Source organism: Populus nigra, chromosome 10, assembly GCF_951802175.1.
Source record: "Populus nigra chromosome 10, ddPopNigr1.1, whole genome shotgun sequence".
NCBI lineage: Eukaryota > Viridiplantae > Streptophyta > Magnoliopsida > Malpighiales > Salicaceae > Populus > Populus nigra.
In genome coordinates, this window is record NC_084861.1 from 9,021,553 (window position 1) to 9,037,534 (window position 15,982).

General features: G+C 34.4%; 2 protein-coding genes across 2 annotated transcripts; both read left to right on the forward strand.

Moving 5' to 3' along the window:
* The first annotated feature begins 7,003 nt into the window (after positions 1-7,003).
* On the forward strand, positions 7,004-8,540 carry LOC133704431 (probable galacturonosyltransferase-like 3). Its single transcript, XM_062129247.1, has one exon. The coding sequence runs from the start codon at positions 7,077-7,079 to the stop codon at positions 8,115-8,117; it is 1,041 nt and encodes a 346-aa protein (XP_061985231.1). The 5' UTR covers positions 7,004-7,076; the 3' UTR covers positions 8,118-8,540.
* Positions 8,541-10,679: 2,139 nt separating this feature from the next.
* On the forward strand, positions 10,680-15,367 carry LOC133705702 (serine/threonine-protein kinase STN7, chloroplastic-like). Its single transcript, XM_062131055.1, has 10 exons — positions 10,680-11,313; positions 11,420-11,506; positions 11,944-12,078; positions 12,225-12,323; positions 12,716-12,884; positions 12,971-13,064; positions 13,553-13,646; positions 13,745-13,801; positions 14,494-14,907; positions 14,993-15,367. The coding sequence occupies exons 1-10, from the start codon at positions 10,888-10,890 to the stop codon at positions 15,155-15,157; spliced, it is 1,740 nt and encodes a 579-aa protein (XP_061987039.1). The 5' UTR covers positions 10,680-10,887; the 3' UTR covers positions 15,158-15,367.
* The last annotated feature ends 615 nt before the right edge of the window (positions 15,368-15,982 follow it).

Consider the following 15,982-nt stretch of genomic DNA (forward strand, 5'->3'; position numbering starts at 1 on the left):
TTACACTTCAATCTCTCCTCTCAATGAAAGAGCAAAATTTATTGGTTATAAATACATCGCGAGACTTTCAGAACAAAAATTCATAATTTTCATCCTCTATTACATATATATTTTTTAGAGTATCTCTAATATTATTGTATTTTCTCTTAAAAAATTATTTGTTTAAACATCAGAGAGTCCCTGTCTCCATTAAAAAAGACTTTTGCAGATACTAGGTACAAGTCATATTGGCATTCTAAGTACCAAGTACAAGCTATCAACTATCTTGACTAGAAATAATATATAAGATTATTATAACTAGTTGATTAATCGTTTATCCAACCTACAAATCCTATTTATAAACTATTTGGATTTTTTGACACATTATAGCATGAGTTTAGGTTTTTTTCCTTCTATAAAACTTTGGGTACTTACTGTTTTAATACATAAAACAAGTGCTTCACAGAAAAGATAAAAATACACTAACGGGCATGGATGGGAGACCAGGTTCAGTCGAAACTTTCTTATTACATTGGAGATTCAATTGAAAAATCGATCTGCCGAATGAAGATTTATACAAGGTTGCTCCATAAATACGCTTAGCTTAACTATAATTACAGTGATTCTGCACTTGGCAATGCTTGCTTCGTCCTGATTACCCCGCCTCTATCTAGCTCTTATTCGAATCAATTGAATTTAACCTGGAAAGAAAAAACAGAGAGACAGACTGTCTTCTCTGATAAAAAAATCAATGTCTAAATTCGTCCATTGCGAAATTACATTGAGTTCAAATAAATAATTACAATTTCCTTTTTATATGTCAACCACGGAAGTCGAGGCAAGTAACTAAAGAAAATATATGCTAACAGCTGTTCCTAATTAAGTCCCAGCTATACAAATGTAACCAATCCAAATGTACAAACCACTTGTGCGTACGAGGTTAATAAAGTTTTTTTTTTTTTTACTACTATAAATGGTATTAAATGGATAAATGAAAGAATAATAGTAGCACAATGTTAAAAATAGGTTTCTCGCAGTAGTTTAAATATTTTTCATTGCCCAGCTCCATCAACAAATTCAAAATACCACCAGAGTCTTTCAAGAGGCTCAATAACCCAATAAAACACGTGTAAAAAAACTAAATAGGCACCCGTGATTGGTTTATGTAATACAAGGCGTACTTCATGTGATTACTCGGGTCTTTCTTTATGAGAAACTGACTTGTGATTAAGCTATATAGAATTGAGCTCTAAGCATTGTCTAGTATTTACTGATATAGATTTTAAGATTTTATTTAATATTGCGGTCAAACGATAATTTTAAATATTTTGTTTAGATTTAAATTAATTTTTTTATATCTTTTTAATTGTTTCAATATCACACATAAATTTTAGAAATTAAAAAAAATATTTTAATATATTTTTAAATAAAAAATATTTTAAAAATCAATCGCTAATAATTTTTTGTTATTTTGCTTCTAATATTAAAACAATAAAACCAGCACAACATTCCATACACGTGTATACATGCAATCTATAATTAACTGTGGATCCCCATGGTAAATAAATTGATAGATTTAAAAATCTACACGGAATTATTTGTTATATGTCAACTAATATGTTTTTTTAACATGTTTCATTTATCAATACATAAAGATATCGATGTATTGCATCTGTCAATGATATTAATTAAACAAACCCGTATTTTTTTATATTAAATATCACACAATTGTTTGAAAATATAATAGTAGTTAATTTTTAAAGTATTTTTTATTTAAAAATATGTTTTTAATATCAACATATCAAAAAAACATAAATTTATTTTTAAAAAAGTTTTAATTTTTTAAAACCAAACTAAAAATTAATATTGATTCTACGGTTACAAAAAATATAAAAATAACGTAGTACTACTGAGAATGTACCAGTCACACCATAAGGAATAAGCCCTTTTCATCATCTATTTTTTTTAAAAAAAAACACACCTAGAGTATCGAATTTAACATGGCGTGCATGATGGTTGAACCAGATTGTTTCCGCGGTACAAGTGTGTTTTTTTAAAAAGTTATTTTTTATTTTAAATTAATTTTTAATATTTTAAAATTATTTTGAAGCAGTGATTTTAAAAATGAATTTTGAAAAATGAATTTTTTTATTTTAATATATTTTTAAATAAAAAACAACCACTTTACATGTATCTTGAAAGGAGGCTAGCTGGATTGGTTTTTGGGATGATGCCTGAGGTGTGAGGTCCCTCGATTCCCATTATTTTCAGCGCAACTAATTACGATTGATTAGCAATCTAGCTTTTCTATGGAATGGCTCACAGCTGACCAAATTGACGATCCAGATCTATTGCTAATTGATAAATGTAAAAAGTGCAGATCGAAGCGTGGAAACACTGAAATTTAAGAGCATGTGTGAATGGAGTTCAAGACTCGAAGCAGTCTGATTTTCAGCACGCCATCTCATGTGCCCTAATTTAAGGCGGCAACAAGGGCGTTTACGAGAGAAATCCTTGAGTTGAGGCGACTCTGAAAGTGGCTTCTAGATTAAATGATAACGTTTTCGTTGAAATTGAGAGATGGAATCACAGCATTTCCAGAAGCCTACGACATTCACCAATGAACTGTCTACTCGTTGACATATATATATATATATATATATATATATATATATATATATATATACATGTCAGAGTAGGTTAACTTGGAAAAAAAAACAAATAAAAACAAAAGGTTTTTTGAATGGCTCTATGTAATTGGGCCAAACTAACCATATCGGGTTTTATATCCAGGCACAAACACAGGCAGAGTAGGAATGCATGTAAACTCAATATTTTCATCATGTTCTTAGACGTTGTTTATTGTTGAGTAGATAAATTGAGCATGGGAATTTTTAAACTCTACCAATTAAGTACATTCTTTCAAAATTAAATTAACTTTAATTAATTTATAATTCTTCTTTATAGCATGAGCCAGTATTATCAGTTAAGAATGAATTGCTAATGTATGGAAAGGAAAGGATAGTATTGATTACATGTGTTATTTGTCTCGAAAAACAAAATCATTCCAAAGTGTTATTTAGCTCGGAAGTAAAAGAAAAACCGTTCGTGTTGTGGTTTTCAGACCAATACCATCGCCGGAATATATACTTTAAAAATGTAATTGAAAAGAAAACGATCGACTTTAACTAACAAATAACTCCGGCCGCTACACGTTCAAGGTGATGATGCTTTGACAGCACATGCAATCGTCACTGTATTCCTTGGAAATTCTATGGTTTATTTTGCTTAACTTATATAACATCACTCTATTTATCTTGAATATTGAACTACTCGCATGAATCAATCTCAGTCATTATTGGTGACTTTCATTGGATTTGATGAATTAATTTCCTCAAGATCTTATCAATTATTTAGATGATACCATAGTCAAAGTTTCAATGTATTTTTACATGCTTTTTTTTTCTATTCTTTTTTTTCAATGAAATTTGTGTCAATCCATTTTTATCAATTTCTTTAAAATTCTTTATTATCAAGGATGATATGTACTGTGAAATCTGGTATTGTTTTATATTGTGTTAGTTTGCTAGATTTTTTCTTGAATAGTGTTAGGTTTTTTTTTTAATAAACAATCTATATAATTCATTTAAACGGTGTGACTTATGAATGATAAATCCAGCTAGAGATCTGTCTTTATTTGTTTTATGAAAGATGGTTTTCAAAACTACTTTCTAAGCTTTTAAATGATTGTTTACTATTATAAAAGTTAATAAATGAAAAATACTTTACGGTTTAAGAAAAATTTTACTTACTTTATAAGAAAGTATTTTTTTTTTATTTTAAGTGAAATATATATTTCAAATGTTGTAAAAAATTAAAAAATATATCTTTTTATTTATCGATTATATCAAATTTGATACTTAATCTCTTGATTGCCATATATTTTTTTTAATTTTTTTTGGTTTATTTTTTTTAATTTTATTTTCTAAAATTTGATTTGATTTTTATATAAACCTAGATCCTTATTTTTTTTATCATTATTTATTTTTATCTTATTATTTTTTATTTGAAATTTTTATATCCATCAGATTTTATTTTTATTATTTTAATAGATATTTACTTTGTTTGAAATAATTTATGATTTATTTTCAATTTGTTTTCATTTATTAATCCTCATTGTTTAATAATTTTTTAAAAAATATTAATAAATTATTTTTCAACTTATTTTTCATGAAATAACTAAATATTAAAAAAAATTATATACTTAAAAAACACTTTCCATAATTAAAAAAGAACAGAGAATAAAAGTGTCCCCAGCACAGATATTGTAAGCTTTTAGCCCCACAACGAACGCTATATGCTTGTCAGTGTCGCGAAGCCCATCCGTGGATGAATGAAATTTCCAACTTGCATTTGATGCTAAGTGGAAAATAGGAAAGTGTATTTGTTTGGGAGGGAATAGGGAGATGGGACAGCCATGCACCTATCATATGCTTGCTTACTTGGCCAGTGGACCAAGACCAACACTAGAAGGAAAGGGCAGTATGGTAAAAGACCTATAGCCCAACTGGCAATAAGCAATCGCGCTACATTGCATTTCAAGATTCCAATGTAAGAGGGTGATACGTCAGCAAGTTCTAGTTAATAGATCCGCGCTAGGCTGCGGTTTTTGTTAAAAACAAAACCTTAATAAAATAAAATAATCTTTAATTTAATTTTTTACCCATATAATTAAATTATATAAAAATTATTTTGATATAATTTAATTGATTTGACCAGTCAAAAAAATCCTTTTTAATTAGTAAAAAAAGTTAATATAAAGATATAATTAAAAATAAAAATAAAATTAACATAGAAAAAACCTTTTAACTTAATTTTCTGCTCAATCTTATTTAAAATTAAAATGTGAGAGTTGCTTTAATATGATAAAATCAACTTGATGATAAAAAAAATTAAAAATAAAATAAATGATGAAATTATTATGAAAAAAAAAACATACCAACCCAAATTATTATGAAAAAAAATTGATAGTTGAGTTTTTGTTTTAGAAACGGCCAGCGCCGAGTCAAGAAATGGATGGAGGGGGCACTGGCACCACCTTGGCTGGTACGAATCATTAAATGCATCACTGATAACGGTAAAGGTAGTGGCCCTCGCGACAAGAGGTACAGATAGGTAAGCCTTTAGGCTCGAGGCAGGGTGAGCCGATGGATGCACAAGGAGCCTGGATAATGGACCATCTAAGTTGACAAGATACACAGCATAATTGGTGGTTAGATGTTTAGCTCGGGGGAAAGTGGCAGTAAAGTTGTGGGAAGTTTCGGTGGTTTTCAAAAATGACTAGTCGAGGGAAGATTGTCCAGATCACGGGTGGTGAGTTGTCAAATATGGGGCATGGCTAGGAATACTACATAGCCCATCAGGTTCACGGGAACATGTAGATCCAACAGTTTTAGCTCGATTAAATATACAAGTTCATGGGTTTTGAACCCCTGCTCCCCGGCATTCTACATGAGTTTTTTTTTTTATCTGTGGGGTTACCACTACGGTAGCACCACACAGAATCAGCTTTCTCAAGAACTTCAACATATTATCAAATTATGTATTTGTTTTTATTAAAAACAAGCCATGTCTCTGCATATGCACCAAGGCTCCGTCTGGAAACAAAGGTTGCGTGCAATTAACCTCGTTTCCAAACAGACACTGATACATTTAAACACTGCCTTTTACAGAACTGATACACTTGGGATATCAATTTGAACAGTCGTTTACTACCAAGAACGACATTGGAATAAGTTCTGGGAAGGACCTGGATATCTCATCCTTGCTTCATTTTTATCGGGTCTGGGAGTTTTTTTTATTTTTATTTTATTACTATTATTGCCGACGAACACTATTTTAAACTGCTTAATCAAACAGAGGAGCAAGGACAAGTAACATTAAAAAATAAGAACAATATAAATATTCTTGCAGATATATTTTAATTTTGATAATTAACACGTAAGACTTAAATAGCTGCAATACAAATCCAATAACCAATCTATTCTAAAAATCTCTCTATCCAAAAAGTATTTTCAGAAAACAAGAGGAGGCATGCATGGATTTTCATGAAAAACAATCCACATAATCGGACCAGAAAATGATAGCATATTTCCAAGCAAAGGGGGAGAAGAAAGACAAAGACGAGGAAACAGTTTCTATTTCCACCCCTACTTCTATTTGGGATTGAAATTGCAAATCCAGCTCATTAATTTATCGTCCTAGCAGCATTGGATAAGTGACCAGACAATCTTCTCATATAAGCTAGAATCCAAAGCAATTAAATTCACAGGATCAAGTCAATAAACGAATGTTTCCATGGATCCAACAAAGTTTCCCTAATCTCAACAAAAAAGCTAATGGTGTAATCAAATCAAGTAGAAAGCTTCTCTGGCACGTTTCCTTTACTGGGAAACATTCAAACAAGAAGGATAATAGCGAAAGATACCCCCTAAAAGCCTGGTGTTCAACGTTAATTCCCATCTCATAAGCAGACACGATTCCATGGATTAGGTTTGTGCTTACGTGTCTCCATACAAAGCATAGATTGACCCACCTACGACTTAGGTTCCGTCTGCATCGTGATGGTATGATTAAAGATGTTTTTAGATTTAAGTTATTTAATTTTTACTGTTTAAATGTATTTTTATTCTAAATTATGATAAAAATTTAAATTTAAAAAACCTATAACTTATAGTTTTTTTCCGTATCACAATCATAAAAACTATTAAAAAACCATACAGCAAGTGAAATCGCTGTCCAGTAAGATAACGTGAATTAATATTAAAATCAACAAACGGTCAATGATTTCAGTAATTTTCTTGATTAAAAAAAATTCAGTGTAAGGTAGGTGCAATCACTAGCACAGGATGAAAACCCTTGTCCTTGGCCTTCAATTACAGACAAAAACAAAAGGGACTTTGCCAGCCTGGCTATAACCCACACAGTCTATATTCCCACTCTCTCACACAAAATCCCCAAACTACCCCCAGCCAACTATCTCCTCTTATCATCATCTCCTGTCGCCACCATAGTCCATACACCTAGTTTCAAACACCATGTCAATCCTCTGCATTTTTCTCTTTCTAACCACCGTCGTCGTCTCCGTAAAGAGCTTACCAAACGCAGAACTTCCTGCGTTTAGAGAAGCACCGGCATTTCGAAACGGCAGAGAATGTCCCAAAAAGACATGGCCTTCATCATTCAACAACCTCAACCACCACCACCACGATCCTTCTATAATTCACATCGCAATGACACTCGATGCCACCTACCTCCGTGGCTCCGTAGCCGGAGTCCTCTCCGTCCTCCAACACGCCGCCTGTCCTGAACACATAGTCTTCCACTTCATCGCCACTCACCGCCGAGCCGACCTCCGACGCACAATCACCTCCACATTCCCTTACCTAACCTTCCATCTCTACCATTTCAACACTGATCTGGTCAGAGGAAAAATATCCTCTTCCATTCGCCGAGCTCTGGATCAACCGTTGAATTACGCGCGAATCTACCTCGCCGACCTCTTACCGTTCACAGTGAGGAGAATCATCTACTTCGATTCTGATTTAATCGTGGTCGATGACGTGGCAAAATTATGGAACATCAATCTAGGTGCACACGTACTTGGCGCACCAGAATATTGCCATGTTAATTTTTCTTATTATTTTAACTCTCGGTTTTGGTCGAGTCCAGTGTATGCGACATCGTTTACGGGGAGGAGAGCGTGCTATTTTAACACGGGGGTGATGGTGATAGATTTGCGAAAATGGAGAGAAGGGAAATACACTGAAAAATTAGAGTACTGGATGAGAGTACAGAAGAAGAATAGGATTTACGAGTTGGGTTCATTGCCTCCTTTTTTGCTTGTTTTTGCCGGCGACGTGGAGGGCGTCGAGCATAGATGGAATCAACATGGGCTTGGAGGCGATAATCTTGAAGGGCTGTGCAGGGATTTGCATCCCGGTCCGGTAAGTTTGTTACATTGGAGTGGTAAGGGCAAGCCTTGGCTCAGGTTGAACTCTAAAAGACCGTGTCCGTTGGATTCTTTGTGGGCACCTTATGATCTTTATCGCCATCCCACCTTGTTTTGTGATACCTAGCTAGGTTTGGTTGATGGTGCTGTGATCTTGATGGTAGGACAAAGGTTGAAATGTGAGGATTTTTGTCAGGTCTATCGTTGAGACCTAAGGGGGTTACGGCCGTTAAAAGAAATTTGTTAACGGCTGTGATTTTGTGGAAAATGGAGCGTTCAATTACTTTGAAAATGCAGAGAAAAAGTGGGATCTTCGGTTGTTTGTCATGGTGATCCGAGAAAGATGATGATTGGCTGCGTGGATAAAGGAAAAGCTAGGTGGTGGAGGGTTTTTTTTTTTTTTTTGAAGTAGGTTTTCTTTGAAGATTATGGAAAATCGCTTTCAAAGAGTTTTTGGTCTTGCTTTTGTACAGTATAATAATAATAGAAAGTAAAAGGGGTATGGTTAAATACCAATAAGGGACCTCCACCTACTACATTGTTTGATTAATGTTTGTCGCTGATCAAAAGTTGTTTTAGCTTTTGTTTGTTTGCTAAAAACTTTATTGAAATTATTTTTCAACATTAATCAAAAACTGAAAAATAAGTACATAATTTTTTTTTAAGTTAACCTCTTAATAATGTCAATTTAAAAAAAAACATGTTTAAAATATTTTTATCAGTTGCTATCAACTTGTTATTATTCACCGAACACTACAATAACCAGCAGTTCACGATATTTTAAAAGGGGGTTTGAAACAGTTTTAAAGTGATTTTTTTAAAATATATTAAAATATTTTTTTTATTTTTAATAATAATATATAAAAACGAATAAAAACTATAAAAAAATTAAAATAAAAAAAATTCAAGATTTAGTAAAACTATGATCGCACAGTTGCGCCAAGAAATTGTTGATATAATTATTATTTTATTTTTAATTTTCAAAACTTTTTATTATTATCATTAATATCATCACCTTTCTTTATCATAGATAATGTGTTTTTCTTGATTTATTATCATTACTTAAAAAATATAATTAAAAATAATATATCTTACATAGAAATATTAGAGGAAAACATTTTTCTTGATATGTCAGGATAATTAAAAAAATAACGGAACCTTAAGTTTGTAATTAAAATGTAAAGCAAGCGCGGGTTCTTGAATTGTCGTAGGTATTGGTTGCATTATTTTGGCCAAGAATCGCCGCTTGTTTGATTTAAAACCAGCGACTGGAACAATTTCTTTTCCTTCTTTCGTTGATTTGCTCAATCAGGACTTCCAAGTTCCTAGCTAGGGAAATAAAAGAAATTGAGCTCTCTTTTCCCTCCTGTTTGCCATTGATCTGGAGCTTTTCCTGTTTGTTTTAAAGGTTATATCGTGAAGCTATAGTTAATTTTTAAACAGCGATAAAGCTAAAGTTTTTTTTTTTTTTTTCCCAGAATGCAATAAATCTAAAGTTGAAACTAACATTCACACTCATTACACTTGCTAGAGAAGGAAAGAAAATAAAACGATGGAGTATAACTTCCACTCCTAGTGCAGGCAAGGCAATAGTAAATAGAGAAATGGGAAGAAGAAAAAGAAAATATTTGAATTCACTTGGGTTGAATTTGAGGCTCATATAAGCTATGCCCCGACCGTCGATGAATGCTGCCGCACACAGCTGGAGGGAACGTCGGAGTGGAAGATCTCACTGTATACGGAGCTGAACATGTTCCGGCAAAGAGGATTGAGCTCTGAAATGGCTATTGGCATGGATCATTTTAAAGCATTTATAATGAGAATGCAAAAACAAGTTTAGTGGGTATTTGAGGGTGTTATAATGAGTATTTGAAGGTGTTATACGGTTAATTTTTTAAATATTTTTTTATTTATAAACATGTTAAAATAATATATATTTTTTTTTAAAAAAAAAACTTAAGTTTTAACTTACCTCCGTTTAGAACCCTTCCTTGTGGAAAGTTAGGCCCGCCCCGAGAGGCTACAATCATTCCCTATATTCCATCGTCTTTGCAAGTTTCGTTCGAATGTTAAAAACATAAGCTCAATTATACCAACCAACGCACCGTGAAATTCAATCATGCATCTCTGCCAAGGATTCGATAAACCGACTAGTAATAATGCCTTAAACCGATTCTTGCTTTGGGCTTCGAACATGGGCCTGGGGTTCCATCGGTCACTGTGTATACCTAGGCTGAATCTTTTTTCCTTGGGCTTTTTCTGGAAAACGTGTCTTGTTGACATCAAGCGTGCTCACGGTACAACATCATGTACGTGCCTCTTGGGGCAATTTCAATGGCAAAAACCAGTCAAATTGTCAATATAATATTTTGAACAGTGTATTTTTTTCTTCATGTTGTATTTCAATGAAAAATGGCATCTTGACATGTCATTTTGTATTTTATATGGAATGAAAAGAAGAGAGGGGAGGAGTTTAAAGAAATAATAAAAAACAATTAAGATTTTCCCTTCATTTTATGCCTTTTTTTTTCAAAAAAAGAAAAAATAAATAAAGTAGTCAATATTTGTTACAGGCAAGATCACGCATGCATACCACCTAGCAAATGCCATGTGGATAAGCAGAAGCCCAGCCCAATCATGTTTACAAGTATCTACGTGTCATCTGTGGTGTCCATTGCTTTTCTTCCTCTTCCATCCCCTCAAGCCATCAGTACTGCTATCCACACAAAATACCTGCCATAACTGTCACTGTATAACCAAGCCAAAAATATCAAAGGAAGAAATGATGAAGAAAGAAAGAGAGAAAAACTAGAGGTCTAAACTCGAAGCGGATTCAAGAGAAACCAGTGACTTGACACTTGAAGCGGAGATTCAAGTAAAACCTTTTTTCTGCAGTCATGGCCACTGTGACATCAGGAGGTGCAATACCTATCAAACTCCACAGCACTCACAGACCAAAACCCCCATCTCCATTTCTTGGAAGAAAGCTCAATCTCAATCCCTCTTCAAGAACATCCATAGCCACCTTACACCCCAAAACACTTGCAGTTGTTGCATCATCAGGAGGTGAGTTCTTCGATGCAGTTCACAATCTCTTTTTGGGTGTAGGAGTAGGGCTACCATGTACAGTGATGGAGTGTGGTGATATAATATATAGAAGCACTTTGCCAAAGCCCAGTGGGTTGACGCTTACTGTTCCTGGCGCTGCTTTGGCTTTGGGTACTTTGTCTTACCTCTGGGCCACTCCCGGTGTGGCTCCTGGGTTCTTTGACATGTTTTTTCTTGCTTTTGTTGAGAGATTGTTTAGGCCCACTTTTAAGAAGGTTAGTGTAAGTTGTGATTGGTTTTATTGTTTCTCTTGGCTGGATTGTTTTTGTGGCTCTTGATTGCATATAACTTGTGGTTATGGGGTTTGGTTTTTGGTTACAGGATGACTTTGTTTTGGGGAAGAAGTTGGGCGAGGGAGCTTTTGGAGTGGTTTATAGAGCTTCATTGACGAAGAAGCCTTCTTCCAAGGTATAAAATGTTTGATGAAATTATTTTTTGTTGTCAGAAACTTTCTTTGAACTGGTTCTTCCAGAAAATGACTCTTGAATCAATTGCATCATTGTGTCTTTTTAGGTACATGACTAAAGTTGAATTGGTTCGATATTTCACAGTTAATTCATGACATTAATTTTACCAATCGCTGCACTTTCTTTATTAGCTGTCCTGCTTAAGCTAATAGATTCATACCTTTAAATGCTCTTCAACATCAGATGTTTTTGGAAGATATTCTCACTGATCATTTCATGGGATGGCCGGATGATTAAAAAGGAAAACTAATCAGTTAATTCTTTTGGTGTTTTCGATGTTCTGGTAATGATTTATGAGTGATGCACATGCTTCTTAGCTTTCATTGACTAAGAATGCCTTGAGGAACTTAATACAGTACATTAATTTGTGGTTTTTAGGTGCCGTATCAGAAGGAAGGTGACTTAGTATTGAAAAAGGCTACTGAATACGGGGCAGTGGAAATTTGGATGAATGAACGAGTTCGAAGAGCTTGTGCAAACAGCTGTGCTGATTTTGTGCATGGATTTCTTGAGGTGTTGATCTATAATGACTAGTACTACCATATAAATTAAGGGTATTTTTATCTCAAGAATTGAGCAAATCAATCTGATAGCTCACACCCTTTTGTATTCTGTTCCTTTTCTGGTGACTTGAATTGCTAAAATGGAACTAATCTCAGAATTCTTCAAAGAAAGGAGCTGAATATTGGCTCATATGGCGGTATGAAGGGGAGGCCACACTTTATGATTTGATGCAGAGCAAAGAGTTCCCCTACAATGTTGGTACATTCTCTCTGTTTCCTTCTTTATAATAATACTCATTACTTAGATTCAATAACTTATACATCTGAATCCCGTGTTTGAGAACTTTGTATAATCAATTAGCTTAAGTGAAAAGGTTGATCCTTCCTTCTGAGCAACAACTTTCAGTCTTTAATTGGTGATAAATATTAGGTTTTTCTATTGTTGATGTAGTATCACAACTGAACGGTCTAATTCATCTGTACTTCTCATTCTGAAATAGAAAATATGTCATTTTGTTTCTATTCCCAACTGATTTTGTAGATATAGCTGGTTTGGACTTAATTGGTTCTATAAAGTTGCTTCAAGATTAAACCTTGGTTTATTCAAATTACCAGTGCCAGTTTTAGTAATATTACCTAATGTTCAGGTAGAGACAATGATAGTCAAAGAGGTACAGGACTTGCCTCGGGGGCTGGAGAGGGAAAACAGAATCATTCAAACTATCATGAGACAACTTTTATTTGCGCTGGATGGCCTTCACTCGACAGGAATTGTGCATAGGGATATTAAACCACAGAATATTATTTTCTCTGAAGGTAATGACATCGAGATTTCTTCTAACATAAAAGTTAAAGTCAATCTAAGATCAAATTTTTCATGTTTTCATGTAAAACTGGAGCAGGATCTTGTACATTCAAGATCATTGATCTTGGAGCAGCAGCAGATTTGCGAGTGGGAATCAATTATATTCCAAAGGAATTTCTTTTGGACCCAAGGTACTTTCTTTCTCACAACGCAACAACAACTATAAAAGATTATGGTGACAATTTTATTGAAGATAACTAACTATATGACAGGTTGAACCCCCAACTTCTTCACGAGTAACTGAAATTAGTACTGAGACTCATGTGATGCAATCATTTAAGTTTGAATCATGCTTGTCATCGAGTTCATAGTTCTGGGATTCATTCTTCAGATCTCCAAAAGGAGCTTTCCTTTTCTTAGCACGTTTATGTAGCATTTAGCCTGTTTATATAGCATTTGAATTCCTTTATTTACTTTATGTCGATCACCATGGCACTTCACAAATAGGAAACAGGCATTGCTAACTAAATTTTTGACAATCAGATGGCCCTTCAATTTTACATCATTTTTTATATCCATGATTGTAGTAGAGACACGGCATACATTTTCTTTACTTGGTTTCTTTTTCCTAATTTCTTTCCCGATTATCATATTGTATTCACAATCCATCCCATCTCAGATATGCAGCGCCAGAGCAATATATCATGAGCACACAAACTCCATCTGCGCCCTCAGCTCCTGTGGCAACTGCACTATCCCCAGTGCTTTGGCAGGTGCAAATACCAACCGCAATATCTCCTAGTATAATTATCATGAGCCTGGCATTCTCCCTCAACGAAATAATCTTCCTTCTGATTCTTTTGACAAACAGATGAACTTGCCAGATAGATTTGATATTTACAGCACTGGTTTAATCTTCCTGCAAATGGTGAGTGAAAATCACTGAGCAGCTATGGTTACCGTGTTCAAGCGCTGAATACTTTGTCTGCCATGCATCTGTTCACACTTACAGACATTCTGTAGTGACTTTCATATAAGCAGTTCAAGAATGGACAAAAATTATTAAATCCTTCTGTATATCAACAACAGCAGCGAGGAATCCTTTTCTTTAATGCTTGAGGGTACTATCTACTGATTCATGCCCAGAAACATTTTGCAATAGGAGTACCAGTATCGTAAATAATGGGGAGTTGTGGAGGGGAGGGGGAATGAAATACAGTAAATGCATTCAGGGAAATAAATTATGCATCTAGGTTAGCATTTTCATTGATTTACCACTCAAATTATCACATCAAGAAACTGTTTGAAATGTTCTGGTTTATAAATTAAGATTTTAGTTGCATTGAAGGTCAAATAAATTGATAAAATGTACCACCAAACATGAGTGATTAGGTCACATGCCATTTTCAATTGATCAAAGTAGAACGAAGTACTTGAAAATTCAAACATTCAGCTAGTCACACACTGGATATGAGAAACTGTCTTTAGGCATTATTAGCTCTTAAAATAGCAACGTGCTTCTTCATGTTGTTACCTGAGTCTAAACAGATTGCTAGTTTTGACTACTTCTTGTGATGGAAGTTTTTAGTTGTATTCAACTTTTAACACCTCTTCTTACAGGCCTTTTCAGGACTACGATCTGATAGTGCACTCATACAGTTTAACCGTCAATTAAAACGATGTGATTATGACTTAAATGCATGGAGGAAAAGCGTAGAGCCACGTGCCAGCTCTGACCTTCGAAAGGGTTTTGAGTTATTGGATTTAGATGGTGGGATAGGATGGGAGCTTCTAACTTCAATGGTTCGATATAAAGCAGGACAAAGAATAAGTGCAAAGGGAGCTTTAGCTAACCCTTACTTCGATAGGGAAGGACTATTAGTTTTGTCCTTCATGCAGAATCTCAGGCTGCAATTGTTTCGAGCAACACAACAGGATTATGGAGAAGCTGCCGAATGGGTTATTCAGCTAATGGCAAAATCTGGAACAGAGAAGGAGGGTGGCTTCACAGAAGCTCAACTTCAAGATCTGAGAGTCTGTTTTTGAACTATATTAAAAATTATTTTTAACAATATCGTTCACAGAGGAATCTCTGACTGTTTCTATTCTTTATGTTCAGGAAAGACAAGAGCCTAAAAAGAAGGCAAGCCCTCAAAGGAATGCTCTTGCGTCAGTACTCCGGCTCCAAAGGAAGATTATGAAAACAGTGAACGAGAGCGTGGACGAGCTTAACAGACGAAGGAAGAGCCTCTGGTGGAGCCGATGGATCCCCAGGGAGGAATGAAAACTGTACATAGATGCATATATTTTAGTTTTTATGTAAATTTTGTAACTGCAGTATTACATCTGACCACTTTGGTGGAATAGAAAATCATGTGTGAAGATGAACTTAGCTGGAATCTTTTGACCGCACGTGTAAGCTCCTTCAGTAACGATAAACTTATAGAAAAGAATCGATAAATGAAATGAAACTGCCATGAAGCATTCTAAAGTCTTCACATTCTTGCGGAAGTAGTTGAATATTCAGACACGCTCTGGGCACGGCATTTTAGAAGTATTTTTCTGCAGAAAAACTGACTCATGATGCTTGCTTTTAAAGAAATGTCAAGTGAACGTGGGTTCTCGATATTGATGATTGCAGAGAAAAAGTGAAGAAACTGCTATTAAGCATCGATATTTTCTCACCAGCTTTCGACAGCTTCAGATCAGACCTGTGCCACTTCTAGTAAAATAAGAAAATTATTGTTTTCGTGGAATTTTGAAAATTATTTTGTGTTAGGAATGGATAGCACTAAGCTCCTAGTAAATTAAGAAAAATAAAATTAAAAGCTGCAAGTAACAAACAGTACAAGTACTATTAAGCCTCCAAAGGCCTTACAGCAAAAGCAATAAGTTCTCAAGCTGGCCTTGCTCTTTGCGTAGCTTGAAGACACAAAGGCCTTAGGCCACTGCAAAGAAGATTAGGGCCATGCTCATCCTTGATGAACAGAACTGACTCTCGCAGGAGTCCCACCCAGCAACAGCATGGGTAAAAGAAAAGGAGAAAAACTGGGAGGTTCAAGGTTCACAAATTTATTTCCTGATGACATGTTGCCACTGGCACATTGCT

Excerpts from the sequence above, each read along its gene's own strand:
- LOC133704431 (XM_062129247.1), top strand. The coding sequence starts at position 7,077 with ATGTCAATCCTCTGCATTTTTCTCTTTCTAACCACCGTCGTCGTCTCC.
- LOC133705702 (XM_062131055.1), top strand. The coding sequence starts at position 10,888 with ATGGCCACTGTGACATCAGGAGGTGCAATACCTATCAAACTCCACAGC. Across the intron at positions 13,647-13,744 it reads TATCCCCAGTGCTTTGGCAG|ATGAACTTGCCAGATAGATT; the intron begins GTGCAAATACCA and ends TTTGACAAACAG. Across the intron at positions 14,908-14,992 it reads CTCAACTTCAAGATCTGAGA|GAAAGACAAGAGCCTAAAAA; the intron begins GTCTGTTTTTGA and ends CTTTATGTTCAG.